The sequence below is a fragment of the Schistocerca nitens genome, chromosome 7, assembly GCF_023898315.1.
Source record: "Schistocerca nitens isolate TAMUIC-IGC-003100 chromosome 7, iqSchNite1.1, whole genome shotgun sequence".
Lineage (NCBI taxonomy): Eukaryota > Metazoa > Arthropoda > Insecta > Orthoptera > Acrididae > Schistocerca > Schistocerca nitens.
The window spans coordinates 42,269,219-42,286,160 of NC_064620.1; the positions used below are offsets into that span (position 1 = coordinate 42,269,219).

The window sequence follows — 16,942 nt, forward strand, 5'->3', positions numbered from 1 at the left end:
ATGTCCTTAGGTTAGTTAGGTTTAAGTAGTTCTAAGTTCTAGGGGACTGACGACCTCAGATGTTAAGTCCCATAGTGTTCAGAGCCATTTGAACCATTTTGTTAATATCTGGAAGGGAATTCTATTGGGGTAGGAACCACCGGCCTCCTATTGGGGAGGGGGTGATGAAGTGGGGAGAGAAGGAGAAAGGAGGAGATGGACGAAAGGAGTGAAGGTGGAAACAGATAGGGGAAGAGGAAGTGTACAGAGAGAGTGGGCGGAGAAAGGAGGAGGGTGATATAGACGGTAAGAGGAGGGAGAAGTAGGTGGACAGAGAAAATGGTGAAGAGATGGACAGAAAGAGAGGAATTTGGGGGAAGGGGGGAAGGAGGAAGTGGATTAACCGGATTGGAATGCCTACCTGCACAACACCGGGTACTCAGCTAGAATGGTGATAAAAAACCGTATCAACCTCCATTTGCTTATAATTAACAACCGATATTTTAAAAAAAAATGGTTCAAATGGCTCTGAGCACTATGGGACTTGACATCTATGGTCATCAGTCCCCTAGACTTCGAACTACTTAAACCTAACTAACCTAAGGACATCACACAACACCCAGTCATCACGAGGATATTTTTAAAAACGGATTTTCTAGCATTTATAATGATCATATAGTATTTCTGTTTTAATATGCAGGCTCTTATTGTATGCGCTTGTTTTGGACACAGCTATTTAAATTCACTGAAATTTGTGATGTACATCTACGTCTATACTCTGCAAAGCACTGTAGGGGTAACTTCCCATTGTTCGAAGTTAATAGTATGCTATGAGACCGAGACGCTGCTGTGTTCATTATATTATTTATTACAAAAGGCCTATTTTGGCGTGTTTCCATCTTCAGATCATATCAGGTAGTCTTGATATCCGTATGACATCGATGTCCGAGTTGCTGTCACAGTACTGTGTAAGTTTGCTCCGTTGATGTTGGTGTTTAACTTTTCCTGCAGCAGTTATCTGTGAAAGTGTCGAGTTGAGGAAGGTTATTTCATAACGGTGTTGCTTGACAGCAGTATTGGCAGTTGGATCAGCGATATCTTTTGGTTACCGTGCAACACAATTCGACATCTTCAAGAATAACTGCCGCAGTGAAAGTTTAACACCTAAAATAGTTCCACCAACATCAAAGGAGCAAACTTATACAGTACTGTGACAGCAATTGAGACATTCAGTGCCATATGGATGCAAGATCTCCTGATATAATTTGAAGATGGCAATCATGCCGAGATAGGCCTACTGCAATATATTCAAACACAGCAGCGTCTTAGTCTCATAACATAATATATAATGTCCTTATAGGACATATACGACCCAAAGGGCCTAATAAGTGCAGACTGTATTAGGTGCTCTTCCGTTACATTGTAGTGTGAAGCGTGGGACGAAAGATGGCTTAATTGCTTTTGTACGCGCTGTAATTACGCGTAGTCTAACATTATCTTCGCAGTCCATACGGAAACGATACGTAGCGAGCTGTAGGTTATTCCTAGAGTCATCGCTTAATGCTGTTTCTTGAAGCATTTGCAGTACTATTGACGTCTGACTTTAAACGTATGGCAATTCTGGTTTTTCGTCATTCCAGAGCGCTCTTCTGCGGTTCAAACAAAAATTGACCATTCGCAGTACCCTTGTTTTGTCTAAGTACAGTATTGCCTGTTAGTCCTATTATGTGTGAGAACCAGACGGTTGCGCAATATTCTAGGATGTATCGTGCGAATCTTCTTTGTAGATTCATTGTGTAACGGCAGACAAATGAAAACCGAACACCCAGAACACCCAGCACATCGGGACCGTGGATTTGTTCCATTTAGTAGTCTTGGAATACTACGTTCTTGCCTTTGCTAAAGGGTGAACTTTTATATTTCTTAATACTTAAAGCACGTTACCAGTCTTTGCATCACTTTGGAATCTTATCCAAACACGTATCTATTCATTTATAGGTCATTGCTTCGTTTTACACATATTGTGCAGTATTCGCTGTCTTACTTAAGGTTTCTTTACAGAGAGTTTATGAAAATGTTATCGAAAGATAGAGATGTCTCCAGTATCTCTGAGAGATCAGAAACGTAATTGAAAGAAGGCATTTTTGTATGTGTTAAGACCTGATATTCGAAAGTTTATGTTTGATTGCAAATCTGAATCAAAAATCATTGTGAGTGAGAGGGCGACTTTGGTATTATTAACGAAGTTTGTTACTAAGTTATTAGGCAGCAAAAATGATGTATGTTACATTTCTTTCATTGCTAGCATGAGGGAAAATTTCAGCGAGGTAGACAGTTTAATGAGGTTCATGCCTCACTTTCTGAACAGGCACGTTGAAATGTTGCTTTCGTACATCCTCCGAGCTTCCGTGCCGTCTCGTAAAGTTCGAGTAGCAGCGACTGCCAGAAGCGACGCACTGTTGAAAACAACGTGCTGCGCGCGAGACAAACCACCTAACGTAACCTACCGTTAAGCAGATTACCTCGAAAACGTCTACTGCGGACTGCAATTAATCCCCTGCAGTCTAAATAAGGGTCGCCAGCCTCCTTTTGACCAACCAGACACGGTTAAGCCTTCCCCTAATCCTCAGTTAAATAAAACCCTGCAGCTCTCCAACTATTCCCAGGAAGATTCTGAGATGCGATCACCCTTGCTACTTCCGCCGACAATCTCCACAAAAACGAATCCGGAAAACAGTTTACAGTCAGAATAAAATCTTCTCAGTCTTAAAGCCGCGTCAATTCTGACAAAATTGTCGAGCTTTCGATGAACATATCCGCCATCGAGGTCGGGAGGAAAACCACTGAAATTTTATGCAGACATGCCGAAGCGAAAGACTCAGAGGACACAGTTTATAGCCAGTAGGAAAAAGTCACACCCAAAACAGCATGCTTACATTTTCACGGAAACCAAATTCTCTTCGGTGCTGAAACCGTTCCGCCTATCAAACCTAAAAAACGACTTAAGCGGAGTTCTAGAAGCGCGAACAGGAACCATACAGCATTCATATGCGCAATATTGATTTTCTGTGGTAAACATTCATTGACACCGTGCTCACGTGATCTCAGGATGGCGTAGTTTTGTTCGTAATACTATCTACAAATTTTGAATGACGTCATATCGCTAGAAGAGATAGATTTCCTTCGTAGGTGCTGTGGATTTGATATAGGCGATTTATAGACACCATAACAATTTGCTTTTGTTACCAGGAATAAACTGCGCTCTTAGCTGTGATGAGCAAAATGGACGCGCATCACGGCGCAGCACCGCCACGTCAGCGTTTATTTACACTGTCCATCACGTCAGTTCGTTTAGCACGACGACAGTGGGGTTTTGAGTCGCCATCTGCGATACAAAATGTCAGAGTACACAATTGGAATTCAGGAACTAGCAACGGCAACGGTTATTAATCACCAAAGCCAACTTCATCGCCTATGTTCTCTCTTAGCGTTTTGTTTGGTAAAGTTCTGAGAAGAGAAAAGACATTTCAAAACATCGACATCTATTTTCTAACGGACACATACCCACGTCAAACAATACCTATAAACGAATAAATAGAAGCTCACTCATTTTCTTTCTTACGTAGCTAATACGTTACAAACAACTGTATTTTTATTCTTCATTAAAGCTGACCTTTTCGTTTAAAACGTTATGTAATGGGAGTTGCTTCGTCGACTGATCTTCTTATTTATATGCATTGTGGACGTCATCTCTGTCCTGTTATTGTAAAACCTAAATAATTATTCGCTTTCCAATGTATGACCTCGCTTGTGTACGAACACACGGTGTAAAAAAATATCCCAGTCGTCGTAGAAAATTTGCGATTTGCACGAAACAAAGCATAATAATAAAATACGAAGAAACAAAAGCACAAAATGAACTGCTATAACACAAATGAGGGCGGCGTAAATAGCTTAACTCACAATGTTAGCAGACGACGATACCGCGAAACTTCGATGTGACGTAACGCGACGAACCGTTGACGACCTGTGTGAATGCCGCTGTTTGAAACGCATTCCGGAATGTTTTGAGGTGACGTGACGGTCAATGTGGATTGGCCTAGGCGTCGACTCGAGATCACGTGACAATTCCAGCTTAATGTTGACACCATTCGCAGAGCGCAATGCCCATGCGAGAGATATGTCTACTTTGACTCCTTGTAGGTTTGCCGTATTGGAAAACCAATGTCTTTGGTCACGAATCCCGGAATGACGATAAAACACAACTCACACCGCAGAGGTCGCAACCCGTCGGCCGATTTCTCGATTTCGCGAGCTCCTAGCCGCTCCGTAAAACTGTTTCAATATTCTGGCCTTTCAGCCAGTCTGACGCAAGATCAGAATGTAAGCACTTCCAGGGCCAATTCCTGCGTCCTCTACGAGAACTTCTCTAGAAGTCGCTGCTTCCTGCCAGGATGCCAGATACTCCAGTTTACCTTCGCCAGATGCTGGTAACCACTGCCGTCACGAGAAAACGACACGCTCTCTAAATCAATCTAGTGTGCCCACACTACCACCCGTTTAGGAATCCTGAGGATGAGCAGAGCCCCCTTCACTTGGTCACGGGAAACTGCACCTGGCACCCACAATAGCGAACAGGACGACCAGGCAGGCAAGACCAGGAAATGAAACGTTACAAGCCTGACTTTTGTTCTGAAAATCTGTATATCAGTGAGGAACAATGCTAAAATATAAATACGATAGGTGACTACAGTTGGTCATTTGACGGAGACAGACAACAGGGAAGTGGTTGGTTCAAATGGCTCTGAGCACTATGGGACTCAACTGCTGAGGTCATTAGTCCCCTAGAACTTAGAACTAGTTAAACCTAACTAACCTAAGGACATCACAAACATCCATGCCCGAGGCAGGATTCGAACCTGCGACCGTAGCGGTCTTGCGGTTCCAGACTGCAGCGCCTTTAACCGCACGGCCACTTCGGCCGGCGCAACAGGGAAGTCACAGGAGAAAAAGCACTATTAGGAGCTTCAAGGAGGAGGGAGAAAAGAAATTAAAGTCAATAGACACATATTACCTGTGTATTAAAGAGCTGTTTTTATTTGTGTGCACCAATAAGTCCTTCGTTCACACTGAGAAATACATTTGATTATTTTGTGATTAAATGCGTTTGTAATTTTCTAATTTACAACGAACTCTCAATGTGTGAGAGAAAGCTGAGGTCACATACGAATACAGTGCCCAGTAAACCTTGAGGATGATCTTTTATCCAACTAAAAAGAATCTAATTAAAAATGTGCAACTGAGGTGGAATAATAAATACGAACTATCTTCATCGTCCAAACAGTTGCTGAATCTTTCAAGCCGATTGTTCGACTATAGTGAAAATAAGACAAATGAAATTTTAACGAATTTTAAAATCTCTGAGAATTGATGTGTAAAGTATCTGATGTTTAAAAAATTTTTTGCTCATTCCAAAGCTAAGCTTAAGTTTGGTTAATTCGGTCTATAGGCCTACGTTGTAATTATCACTGCAACAGCGGATTGCTATAGCTCTTACATTAAGCAAACACAGAGGAGTGGAACGCTATGTTTAATATGCCTTATCCTGCAACGGGAAGAGGATAGACCTCTCGTTGTAGGTGTATCCTGAGATAATTTTCTATCCTGCCCCGTTGTAGATCCTAGCAGCTTGTAATGGTAAGTTCTGAACTCCCTGTGCAGTGCTGTACTTTGTGGAACGGTAACGTTGAAACCCTGACGACCTAAAACAGCAAAAATTCCAGTTCACGAGACCACAAATATGATTTCAATTTGTGTTCATAATGTGTTGCTGCGTTCTCGTTGATAATTGGAGACTGTCGCTAATGCTCTATATTTATTTTTGTTTTAGACGACTAATTCCGGAAGTCCTATCAGCGTAGTCTCCAGGGCGTTCAGCGGAACGGTAAGTAAAATTAAAATAACTTTTCTAATCGTTTGCGTATCAGAAGTCGGTCGATGTTAACAAACGTGAAAGCGTGTTTAACGCGAGAAAACGTGTAGTCTACTTTCTAGACGGCGTGGAACGTAGTGCGTGCGTTTTTGCGAGTGTTGGCGTTTTCAGACGGGTTAGAACTGAGCAGCGATAGCAGACTGACCACCAATTGACCGCTTTAGTAAGACTCGCCCGACTTACATTTTTGTTGTGATACATATGTTATCTATCCATTCTGCCTTATTTCTTCTCAAGTTTTGTACGATAGATTCACCAAAACCTCACATCCCAAGAAGTGCAAGAGACTCTGTGCTGACCATGTGCAGTGGCGGACGCTAGCCACATTACTTTGTAGGAGTTTTTGCTTCATTTGGCGTTATACACTAATGTTGGCAGTGTGTCCTCAAGGCAGTAATTCGAGGTGAAATGTTTTTCTGACAAAAAACGTGGTGATGCGTTACTTCTTAGTAAAAACATTTTTAATTTATTCTTTGAAATAGAATATGTGAGGTGTCGTTCCACGATTTTCGCTTATCGTCTGGCGGACAGGGAGCTACCCAGCTTTCCTCACTGGTCACATTACTGGAGAAGAAGCCGTCTTCTACTCTTATCACAACACGTACTTCTCACTCAGAGGGACATTCATTCGCCACTGCAATTTGGAACAAGAGTTTTTGAGCGCAATAGTTGCACGTGGTATCCTCTGTTCTTTTTAAATTTATTTCTTTGGTTTTTTGCTGGAAACAATACAGTCATTACAATTACTTATTAAGATTAGCAATGGCGGTTGAATTTAAGTATACAGCCATTTATAGGTAGACGAAATTACAAATCTCTGTATCTGGTGTATCAGCAAAGTATATCCGCTTCTTGTAGGCAAAGTGCTGTTGAACAGTTCATTTTCAGGATTTTCTCAGTCATTAGTGTTTTAATATTTTTTTACTACGAAACGCATATTTTTGCGAAGTTTTTGCAGAGTTTATTTTAGTGTGGAGCATATTTAGAACATCCCAGGACGAAATAATAAATACAGGGTGTTACAAAAAGGTACGGCCAAACTTTCTGGAAACATTCCTGCACATTTCAGTCGAAGTGTTCGTACGCTTCTCACCAACAGATTCGGTGACCGATGGATTGGTAGAGGCGGACCAATTCCATGGCCTCCACGCTCTCCTGACCTCAACCCTCTTGACTTTCATTTACGGGAGCATTTGAAAGCTCTTGTCTACGCAACCACGGTACCAAATGTAGAGACTCTTCGTGCTCGTATTGTGGACGGCTGTGATACAATACGCCATTCTCCAGGACTGCATCAGCGCATCAGGGATTCCATGCGACGGAGGGTGGATGCATGTATCCTCTCTAACGGAGGACATTTTGAACATTTCCTGTAACAAAGTGTTTGAAGTCACGCTGGTACGTTCTGTTGCTGTGTGTTTTCATTCCACGATTAATGTGATCAGAAGAGAAGTAATAAAATGAGCTGTAACATGGAAAGTAAGCGTTTCCGGACACATGTCCACATAACATATTTTCTTTCTTTGTGTGTGAGGAATGTTTCCTGAAAGTTTGGCCGTACCTTTCTGTAACACCCTGTATATCCATCGTCCACTTGATGTTCGCTGCATGTGGAAGAGTCTGTCACTCCAGTCCCATTGAGATGCGCAAGGAAACCTGCGTGTCCCCAGCTTTCACGAATAACTAATGTCATATCGGTCCGCAGCTTGTGGTCTTGCGGTAGCGTTCTCGCCTCTTGGGTTCGATTCCCGGCGGGGTCAGGAATTTTCACCTGCCCCGAGATGACTGGGTGGTGTTTCGTCTTCATCATCACTCATCCGCATTACGGTCGGAGGAAGGCAACGGAAAAAAAACCTCCATTAGGCCCCTGCCTAGTACGGTGGTGCGGGTCTCCCGCATCGTGCCGCTACGCTCTATCAAGAAGCATCGGACTTCACTTCCTATGTCATATGGCTCCTAGGAAGAGTCTTCTGCCTGATTACGGTGTCGTATGTCTTCGTTATGTTACAGATGAAAACATGGTATTTGCCCAGCTCATACGAAAATAAGTGTTCGTTGGCTGCGGTTGATGTCGTCCAGAGGTTGAGGTAACGAATTAACAAGGACTTCGAATGCTAAATACAGTGGTGCAAGAAGTTATCGTTTGAAATGAATTCGCATTATGGATGTCATTCGATATTTATTGATGAATCTTCACTGCTCAGTATACTATCAACTGAACATAGTCATTACAAAATGGTCAAGTGTTGGAAACCTTACGTTTAACTCTTAGCTGTCGCAAATCCTATCATAACGCTTTACAAAGCTGACCCACAGTATTCAACATTAATAACGAACCACCATTACTTAAGATACTTCACTAAACCTGATTGGTTGGTTGGCTTATTTGGGGGGAGGGGGCCAAACAGAGAGGTCATCCGTCCCATCGGATTAGGGAAAGATGGGGAAAGAAGTCGGCCGTCCCCTTTCAAAGAATCATCCCGGCATTTGGGTCAAGCGATTTAGGGAAATCACGGAAAACCTGAATCAGGATGGCCGGGTGCGGGTTTGAACAGTCGTCCTGTCTAGTGTGAGTCCGGCGTGCTAACCACTGCGCCACCTCGCTCAGTCTAAAAAGGATGCGGCACCTCTTACAACAGAGAAAAACTGAGTAAGTCGACATATAACTTCGCAGACTATTAAACAAAATATTCACAGTGTTATAATAAATCTTGAACCGCCACACAGTTTTCCTAAGCAGTCTTATGTGAGTAGGGGTGAGTAACTCGAGGCGCTAAGTGCCAGTCACCGATATTACAATTTAAAGGTCGCTATGTTTTATGAAATAATGAAACATGTTGTGATTACTAAAATTCTTCTGGATGTTGTAGAGCGCTGTTGTACATAATGCTATAATTACGAACTTAAAACCAACGCTTCGACCATACCACAACGGCTTCCCTCGGGGCAAGACTGGTTTTGGTGGCGAAAAGGTGACTCTATTTATTGCAGACAATCAGTGCCACTACGTCATACCTCGAGAGGCGATTGAAATTATTAAGCGGCCTGACAACTTCAGCAGAGAGGGAGGCTGCAAACTTCCGACGTCCTGGCTGCCGGCTGTCCCAGTCCAGCGGGCCGCGAGCTGTCGTGGGGAAGCAGACTCACAGGACACTGGCGCCGCCGCAAGGACCAGACAGCCGTAGGGGAACTGTCAGTGCATCTCCGCCTGCTGATTTTCAAACTGTACGCAGTCACTGACAAGCCAGCTAACCCACGAGTAGCTTCTTTCCTACCTTCCTCCTTCCTTCATGACTAGCCTGTTATATTCTAGAGCCAATAAAGTTTCAAAAATATGATATATTGACACCGATCATCTGCAGTAAATAGAGCCTCCTTTCATCCACCTAAACCAGTCTTGGCTAGAGCGAGGCCGTTGCAATACGGTCGAAACGTTGGTTTTAGGTTTATGATTACAGCATTTTATACTACGAGGGCAGTTCAATAAGTAATGCAACACATTTTTTTTCTCGGCCAATTTTGGTTGAAAAAACCGGAAATTTCTTGTGGAATATTTTCAAACATTCCCGCTTCGTCTCGTATAGTTTCATTGACTTCCGACAGGTGGCAGCGCTGTACGGATCTGTTAAAATGGCGTCTGTAACGGATGTGCGTTGCAAACAACGGGCAGTGATCGAGTTTCTTTTGGCGGAAAACCAGGGCATCTCAGATATTCGTAGGCGCTTGCAGAATGTCTACGGTGATCTGGCAGTGGACAAAAGCACGGTGAGTCGTTGGGCAAAGCGTGTGTCATCATCGCCGCAAGGTCAAGCAAGACTGTCTGATCTCCCACGTGCGGGCCGGCCGTGCACAGCTGTGACTCCTGCAATGGCGGAGCGTGCGAACACACTCGTTCGAGATGATCGACGGATCACCATCAAACAACTCAGTGCTCAACTTGACATCTCTGTTGGTAGTGCTGTCACAATTGTTCACCAGTTGGGATATTCAAAGGTTTGTTCCCGCTGGGTCCCTCGTTGCCTAACCGAACACCATAAAGAGCAAAGGAGAACCATCTGTGCGGAATTGCTTGCTCGTCATGTGGCTGAGGGTGACAATTTCTTGTCAAAGATTGTTACAGGCGATGAAACATGGGTTCATCACTTCGAACCTGAAACAAAACGGCAATCAATGGAGTGGCGCCACACCCACTCCCCTACCAAGAAAAAGTTTAAAGCCATACCCTCAGCTGGTAAAGTCATGGTTACAGTCTTCTGGGACGCTGAAGGGGTTATTCTGTTCGATGTCCTTCCCCATGGTCAAACGATCAACTCTGAAGTGTATTGTGCTACTCTTCAGAAATTGAAGAAACGACTTCAGCGTGTTCGTAGGCACAAAAATCTGAACGAACTTCTCCTTCTTCATGACAACGCAAGACCTCACACAAGTCTTCGCACCCGAGAGGAGCTCACAAAACTTCAGTGGACTGTTCTTCCTCATGCACCCTACAGCCCCGATCTCGCACCGTCGGATTTCCATATGTTTGGCCCAATGAAGGACGCAATCCGTGGGGGGCACTACGCGGATGATGAAGAAGTTATTGATGCAGTACGACGTTCGCTCCGACATCGACCAGTGGAATGGTACCGTGCAGGCATACAGGCCCTCATTTCAAGGTGGCGTAAGGCCGTAGCATTGAATGGAGATTACGTTGAAAAATAGTGTAGTGTAGCTAAAAGATTGGGGAATAACCTGGTGTATTTCAATGCTGAATAAAACAACCCCTGTTTCAGAAAAAAAAATGTGTTGCATTACTTATTGAACTGCCCTCGTATGACGTGGTAAAACAGGCAGAAGAATTTTAATAATCATGACACCGGCCGCGGAAGACTACATAGAAATGAAGCGGGTTGAATGAACTTGTAAGATGTATCAGTCGCTTCCTTTATCTATGCATATTAGGAATATGTACTTAGACTGCGGGTATCTTGTTTCAGTTATTGGCAGTTTAATTTTCTGAAAAGTTTATATGCACGTAATTGCGTCTGAGGTTTGGAATATTGATTTCATTGCAGAGTCTTTCCCCTGTCATACCTGGTATAGCCCTGTGTTCTATGAATGTTTGATGCCATCATTATACGATATTAATGTTGGGGGAAGTCTTACAGGTGACACAACGTGTTGAAATTTACAACTCGAATAGTGACTGTACTAAGAGTGATTGGTAGAAAAAAGCTTGCGAAGTTATCAGAATCTCTAACACTGTTATAAGAAATCCGTGTGAGAGTGCAGAAATTTATCAATACAAAGGGTTTTTCGAAACTCGACGGCAGAACTTCAGCAGTGGATCCCTCACACAAGAAGAAGAAAATAATGCTATGTCAACATGGGTTCGTAAATGCATAGTTACTCGAGCATGCTACTGTTACGCAGTGCATGCTGACAAGTGCTCTTCGCTAGATAAAAATATGCGATACCAGTTAAAAAGGGTTACACAAGTAATCAGATTATAAATCTGTGTGATATGAGCCTGAATATCCTTCACAATGCACATATGAAGTCGGTGAGCGCAACCTAAATTCGTACCTGCAGGCATATCCGTGGTAAGTAGTTGTGGTGTGCATTCTCCTCTGAAGTGACTAGGAACGTTAACACGTATCCGTAGCCATTATCGAAGGTGTGCATGGGGTAGTTTGTAATTGCCTGTGCCCTTGGTTTGCAGTCTGGGAAAGTACACCAACCAAGACCAGGCGACAATGAATCACATGCACGGTTTAGAGAGTGGCAATGTATCGCAGGCACGTCACTTGTACAGGGACGCTAGCCATTGCACAGATTACCATACCGAAAGAATTTCACTCGTCCACAGGCGGTCGGCCAACACCTACAACACGATCGATAGGATGAGGAAAGCCTACTCAAGACTGTGGAGGAATGTCCTGAAATCAGCACAAGGCGGTTAGGCTTGGCCGGCCTATGTGACCGAGCGGTTCTGGCGCTTTAGTCTGGAACCGCGCTACCGCTACGGTCGCAGGTTCGAATCCTGCCTCGGGCATGGATGTGTGTGATGTCCTTAGATTAGTTAGTTTTAAGCAGTTCTAAGTTCTAGGGGACTGATGACCGCCGGCCGAAGTGGCCGCGCGGTTCTGGCGCTGCAGTCTCGAACCGCGAGACCGCTACGGTCGCAGGTTCGAATCCTGCCTCGGCATGGGTGTGTGTGATGTCCTTAGGTTAGTTAGGTTTAACTAGTTCTAAGTTCTAGGGGACTAATGACCTCAGCAGTTGAGTCCCATAGTGCTCAGAGCCATTTGAACCATTTGAACTGATGACCTCAGATGTTAAGTCCCGTAGTGCTCAGAGCCATTTGAACCATTTTTGGTTAGGCTTGCACGGGAATGTGCCGCACTCGACGATCTGGAGATTTGTATGTGAAAACGTGCTGTATCCGTAACATCTGCTGCGTGTGGAAGCCTCGGCTTCTGCGAATTGTCCCCCAGGGATGACGTTCTGCTAATGGTTCCTGCAGCAATGTGTTATGACGCCGAGCTTTGCAGCTGTTGCTTTATTCGCAGAGAGGTGACTTTGACAAGGTACGGAAGCCAGAATTTGCGTAACCAGCACGTATGTGCGGACACAAATCTCCATGCAAACATCCAATCGTCTCACAAACAGAGATTCTCCGTCAACATCTGGCCAGCAACTGTTGGAGATTTCTTGTTTGGACCCTATATCCTCCAGGGAGACTTACTGGGCAGAACTACGGAGATTTCTTGCGTACTACGTTGCCTGAGTACTTACAAGACATGCCACTTGCATCCCGTTGACAACTGTATTTCACGCAAGGCAGTCTGCTTGCCCGGATGCATCTGAATGCACATTTTCATGAGTACTGGATAGACAGAAGTGGAACGATTACTTGGCCACCCCGTTCGCCTGACTTAAACCCCCTGGCACTTCACCAGTGGGGACACGCAGAATCTTTCGGCTTTTCGATTGCTGTTGTGGGTGAACCGTCTCTCCATGTACGTGCTGCGGCAAACTTTCAAACACGAGGCATTTTTGATCGTGTACGGAATTCAATGAGGCGACGAACCAAAGCCTGTATTCAGGAAGGGAGAGGTCACTTCGAACATTCCTCTGATGAGCACCCAGTGTGTACCAGCTGGCCTTACAGACGTACAGTGCAGTTTGTAGGAACCGAAGGTCGAATAAATCTGTAATCAAGCATTACCGGACGTATTTTGACACAGCCTTTTTTTCTTCTTTTTCTATGAGGACTCCATTCCTGAAGTTGTGCCGTCGAGTTTTGAAATGCCTTGCATATATTTGCGAAATAGTTACAGCTAATCGCATGTGTTGCTTCTCAGCCTCCTTGGTTTACGGCCTTCCTAATGCCCTCTTAGATATTCTCGGTGACAATAGCGTCCTTGACATCTGTCACTCATAATCTAGGAAGCGCGGGGTAGCCGCGTGGTCGAGGCGCCTTGCCACGGTTCGCGCGGCTACCCCCCCCCCCCCCCCCCGCCCCGTCGGATGTTCGAGTCCTCCCAAGGGCATGGGTGTGTGTGTTGTCCTTAGCGTAAGTTAGTTTAAGCTAGATTAAGTAATGTGTAAACCAAGGGACCGATGACCTCCGCAGTTTGGACCCATAGCAATTTACCAAAAAATTTCCAAATTTTCTCATAATCTAGGCAGTCGACGCCGTCTCCTTCTTCCCTCCTGGGTGCACCTACTCAATTGCAGCGGCCACCTGTTACTAAGCATTCGTTCTAAATGGCCATACCGTAATATTACATCTGTGTCGCAGTAGCTTCCAGTCTGTTCCCTTCTACTTACTTAATTTTTCTGATTTCTTCATTACCATTGTTGTCTAATCTTGAGACTTAGCAGTCTCGAGTAAACAATTTTTGCAGCATAACACTTGTCTTTTCTTCTCTTCACTACTTCCTAAAAAACCCACGTACATGTGCTTTCTACTGTTGTTTTGAATATAAAATTTATAGTTTTTTTGTTATATTCTTACTCAAAAGAATACATACGTGGATGAATTTATTAATATGCACGATGCAATTTTTGTACTGAAAGATTTCGAACGTCGAATACGTTCCTATCGGGTTTAAGATTGTTTACTACACTACTGGCCATTAAAATTGCTACACCACGAAGATGAAGTGCTACAGACGCGAAATTTAACCGACAGGAAGAAGACGCTGTGATATGCAAATGATAAGCTTTTCAGTGCATTCACACAATGGTGGCGCCGGTGGCGACACTTACAACGTGCTGACATGAGGAAAGTTTCCAACCGATTTCTCATACACAAACAGCAGTTGACCGGCGTTGCCTGGTGAACCGTTGTTGTGATGTCTCATGTAAGGAGGAGAAATGCATACCCACACGTTTCCGACTTTGATAAAGGTCGGATTATAGCCTATCGCGATTGCGGTTTATCGTATCGCGACATTCCTGCTCGCGTTGGTCGAGATCCAATGGCTGTTAGCAGAATATGGAATCGGTGGGTTCAGGAAGGTAATATGGAACGCCGTGCTGTATCCCAACGGCCTCGTATCACTAGCAGTAGAGATGACAGGCATCTTATCCGCATGGCTGTAACGGATCGTGCAGCCATGTCTCGATCCCTGAGTCAACAGATGGGGACGTTTGCAAGACAACAACCATGTCCACGAAGAGTTCGACGACGTTTGCAGCAGCATGGACTTTCAGCTCAGAGACTACGGCTGCGGTTACCCTTGACGCTGCATCACAGACAGGAGCGCCTGCGATGGTGTTCTCAACGACGAACCTGGGTGCACGAATGGCAAACGTCATTTATTCGGATGAATCCAGGTTCTGTTTACAGCATCATGATGGTCCCATACGTGTTTGGCGACATCGCGGTGAACGCACGTTGGAAGCGTGTATTCGTCGTCGCCATACTGGCGTATCACCCGGCGTGATGGTATGGGGTGCCATCGGTTACACGTCTCGGTCATCCCTTGTTCGCATTGACGGCACTTTGAACAGTGGTCGTTACATTTCAGATGTGTTACGACCCGTGGCTCTACCCTTCATTCGATCCCTGCGAAACCCTACATTTCAGCAGGATAATGCACGACCGCATGTTGCAGGCCCTGTACATGGCCTTACTGGATACAGAAAATGTGCGCCTGCTGCTCGTCCAGCACATTCTCCAGATCTCTCACCAATTGAAAACGTGTGGTCAATGGTGGCCGAGCAACTAGCTCGTCACAATACGCCAGTCACTACTCTTGATGAACTGTGGTATCGTGTTGAAGCTTCATGGGCAGCTGTACCTGTACACGCCATCCAAGCTCTGTTTTACTCAATGCCCAGGCGTATCAAGGCCGCTGTTACGGCCAGAGGTGGGTACTGGTTTCTCAGGATCTATGCACCCAAATTGCGTGAAAATGTAATCACATGTCAGATCTAGTATAATACATTTGTCCAATAAATACCCGTTTATCATCTGCATTTCTTGTTGGTGGAGCAGTTTTAATGGCCAGTAGTGTAAAAAAATGGCTCTAAGCACTATGGGACTTAACATCTGAGGTCATCAGTTCCCTAGACTTAGAATTACTTAAACCTAACTAACCTAAGGACATCACACACATGATTCGAACCTGCGACCGCAGCAGCAGCGCGGTTCCGGACTGAAGCGCTTGGAACCGCTCGGCTAGAGCGGCCGGCCAAATTGTTTACTGTCGATTTCTTTTAGCTAAGGTGTCATAGATGGATAAACAGATCTTGTATAGCTTGTTTAGCAGACGATTTTAACCACATTGTCCCAGAACGTTATGACCACTACCTACTTTGAGACGGAATGCCGGCTGGCCGTTGTGGTCGAGCGGTTCTAGGCGCTTCAGTCGGGAACCGCGCTGCTGCTACGGTGGCAGGTTCGAATCCTGCATCGGGCATAAATGTGTGTGATGTCCTTAGGTTAGTTAGGTTTACGTAGTTCTAAGTCTAGGGGACTGATGACCTCAGATGTTTAAGTCCCATAATACTTGGAGCCATTTGAAGCATTTGATGCCGGCCGAAGTGGCCGTGCGGTTAAAGGCGCTGCAGTCTGGAACCGCAAGACCGCTACGGTCGCAGGTTCGAATCCTGCCTCGGGCATGGATGTTTGTGATGTCCTTAGGTTAGTTAGGTTTAACTAGTTCTAAGTTCTAGGGGACTAATGACCTCAGCAGTTGAGTCCCATAGTGCTCAGAGCCATTTGAACCATTTTGAAGCATTTGATTGAATGCCCGGTGGGACTGCGGGCAGTTGACGCAGCAACGAAGGTGTATAAGCTGAGCAGAGACGGGTGGGGAATCATTCTAGCTACGAGAAGGCCACTTGCACGTGCGGCTATGACAAAGGGCAGATTGTTATGGCCCAGCATCTGCGGACGAACATCTCGGGAACGGCGAAACTGGTCCACTTTTTGCATGCTGCTGTCGTCGCCATCTATGGAAAGTGGTTAAATGATGGCACAGTCACGAGCAGGCGACATGGTGTTGAACGTCCACGACTGATTCCAGAATGTGAGGGTCGCCCGCTCTGTGAAGCAGAAAGATCGACGAGCTGCCGCAGGTATGACGGCAGAGTGCGGTACAGGTGTAGGCAAAAGTGTGTCGGAAACGTGTTGTCTACTCGAAGGAGTGACGTTTCTTCTTACGCCGGGTCGAAACGAGCATTGCGCCAGGATCGTACATACACTCCTGGAAATGGAAAAAAGAACACATTGACACCGGTGTGTCAGACCCACCATACTTGCTCCGGACACTGCGAGAGGGCTGTACAAGCAATGATCACACGCACGGCACAGCGGACACACCAGGACACGCGGTGTTGGCCGTCGAATGGCGCTAGCTGCGCAGCATTTGTGCACCGCCGCCGTCAGTGTCAGCCAGTTTGCCGTGGCATACGGAGCTCCATCGCAGTCTTTAACACTGGTAGCATGCCGCGACAGCGTGGACGTGAACCGTA

At 45.2% G+C, this 16,942-nt stretch overlaps 1 protein-coding gene across 1 annotated transcript in view; it reads left to right on the forward strand.

The window, feature by feature from the left end:
- The window catches only part of LOC126195464 (CD151 antigen-like), a 176,790-nt gene that overhangs the window by 124,600 nt on the left and 35,248 nt on the right, over nt 1-16,942 (forward strand). Inside the window, exon 5 of the mRNA XM_049934090.1 lies at nt 5,870-5,923. Coding sequence (XP_049790047.1) covers nt 5,870-5,923 — 54 coding nt within the window. The remainder of the gene's footprint in view (nt 1-5,869; nt 5,924-16,942) is intronic.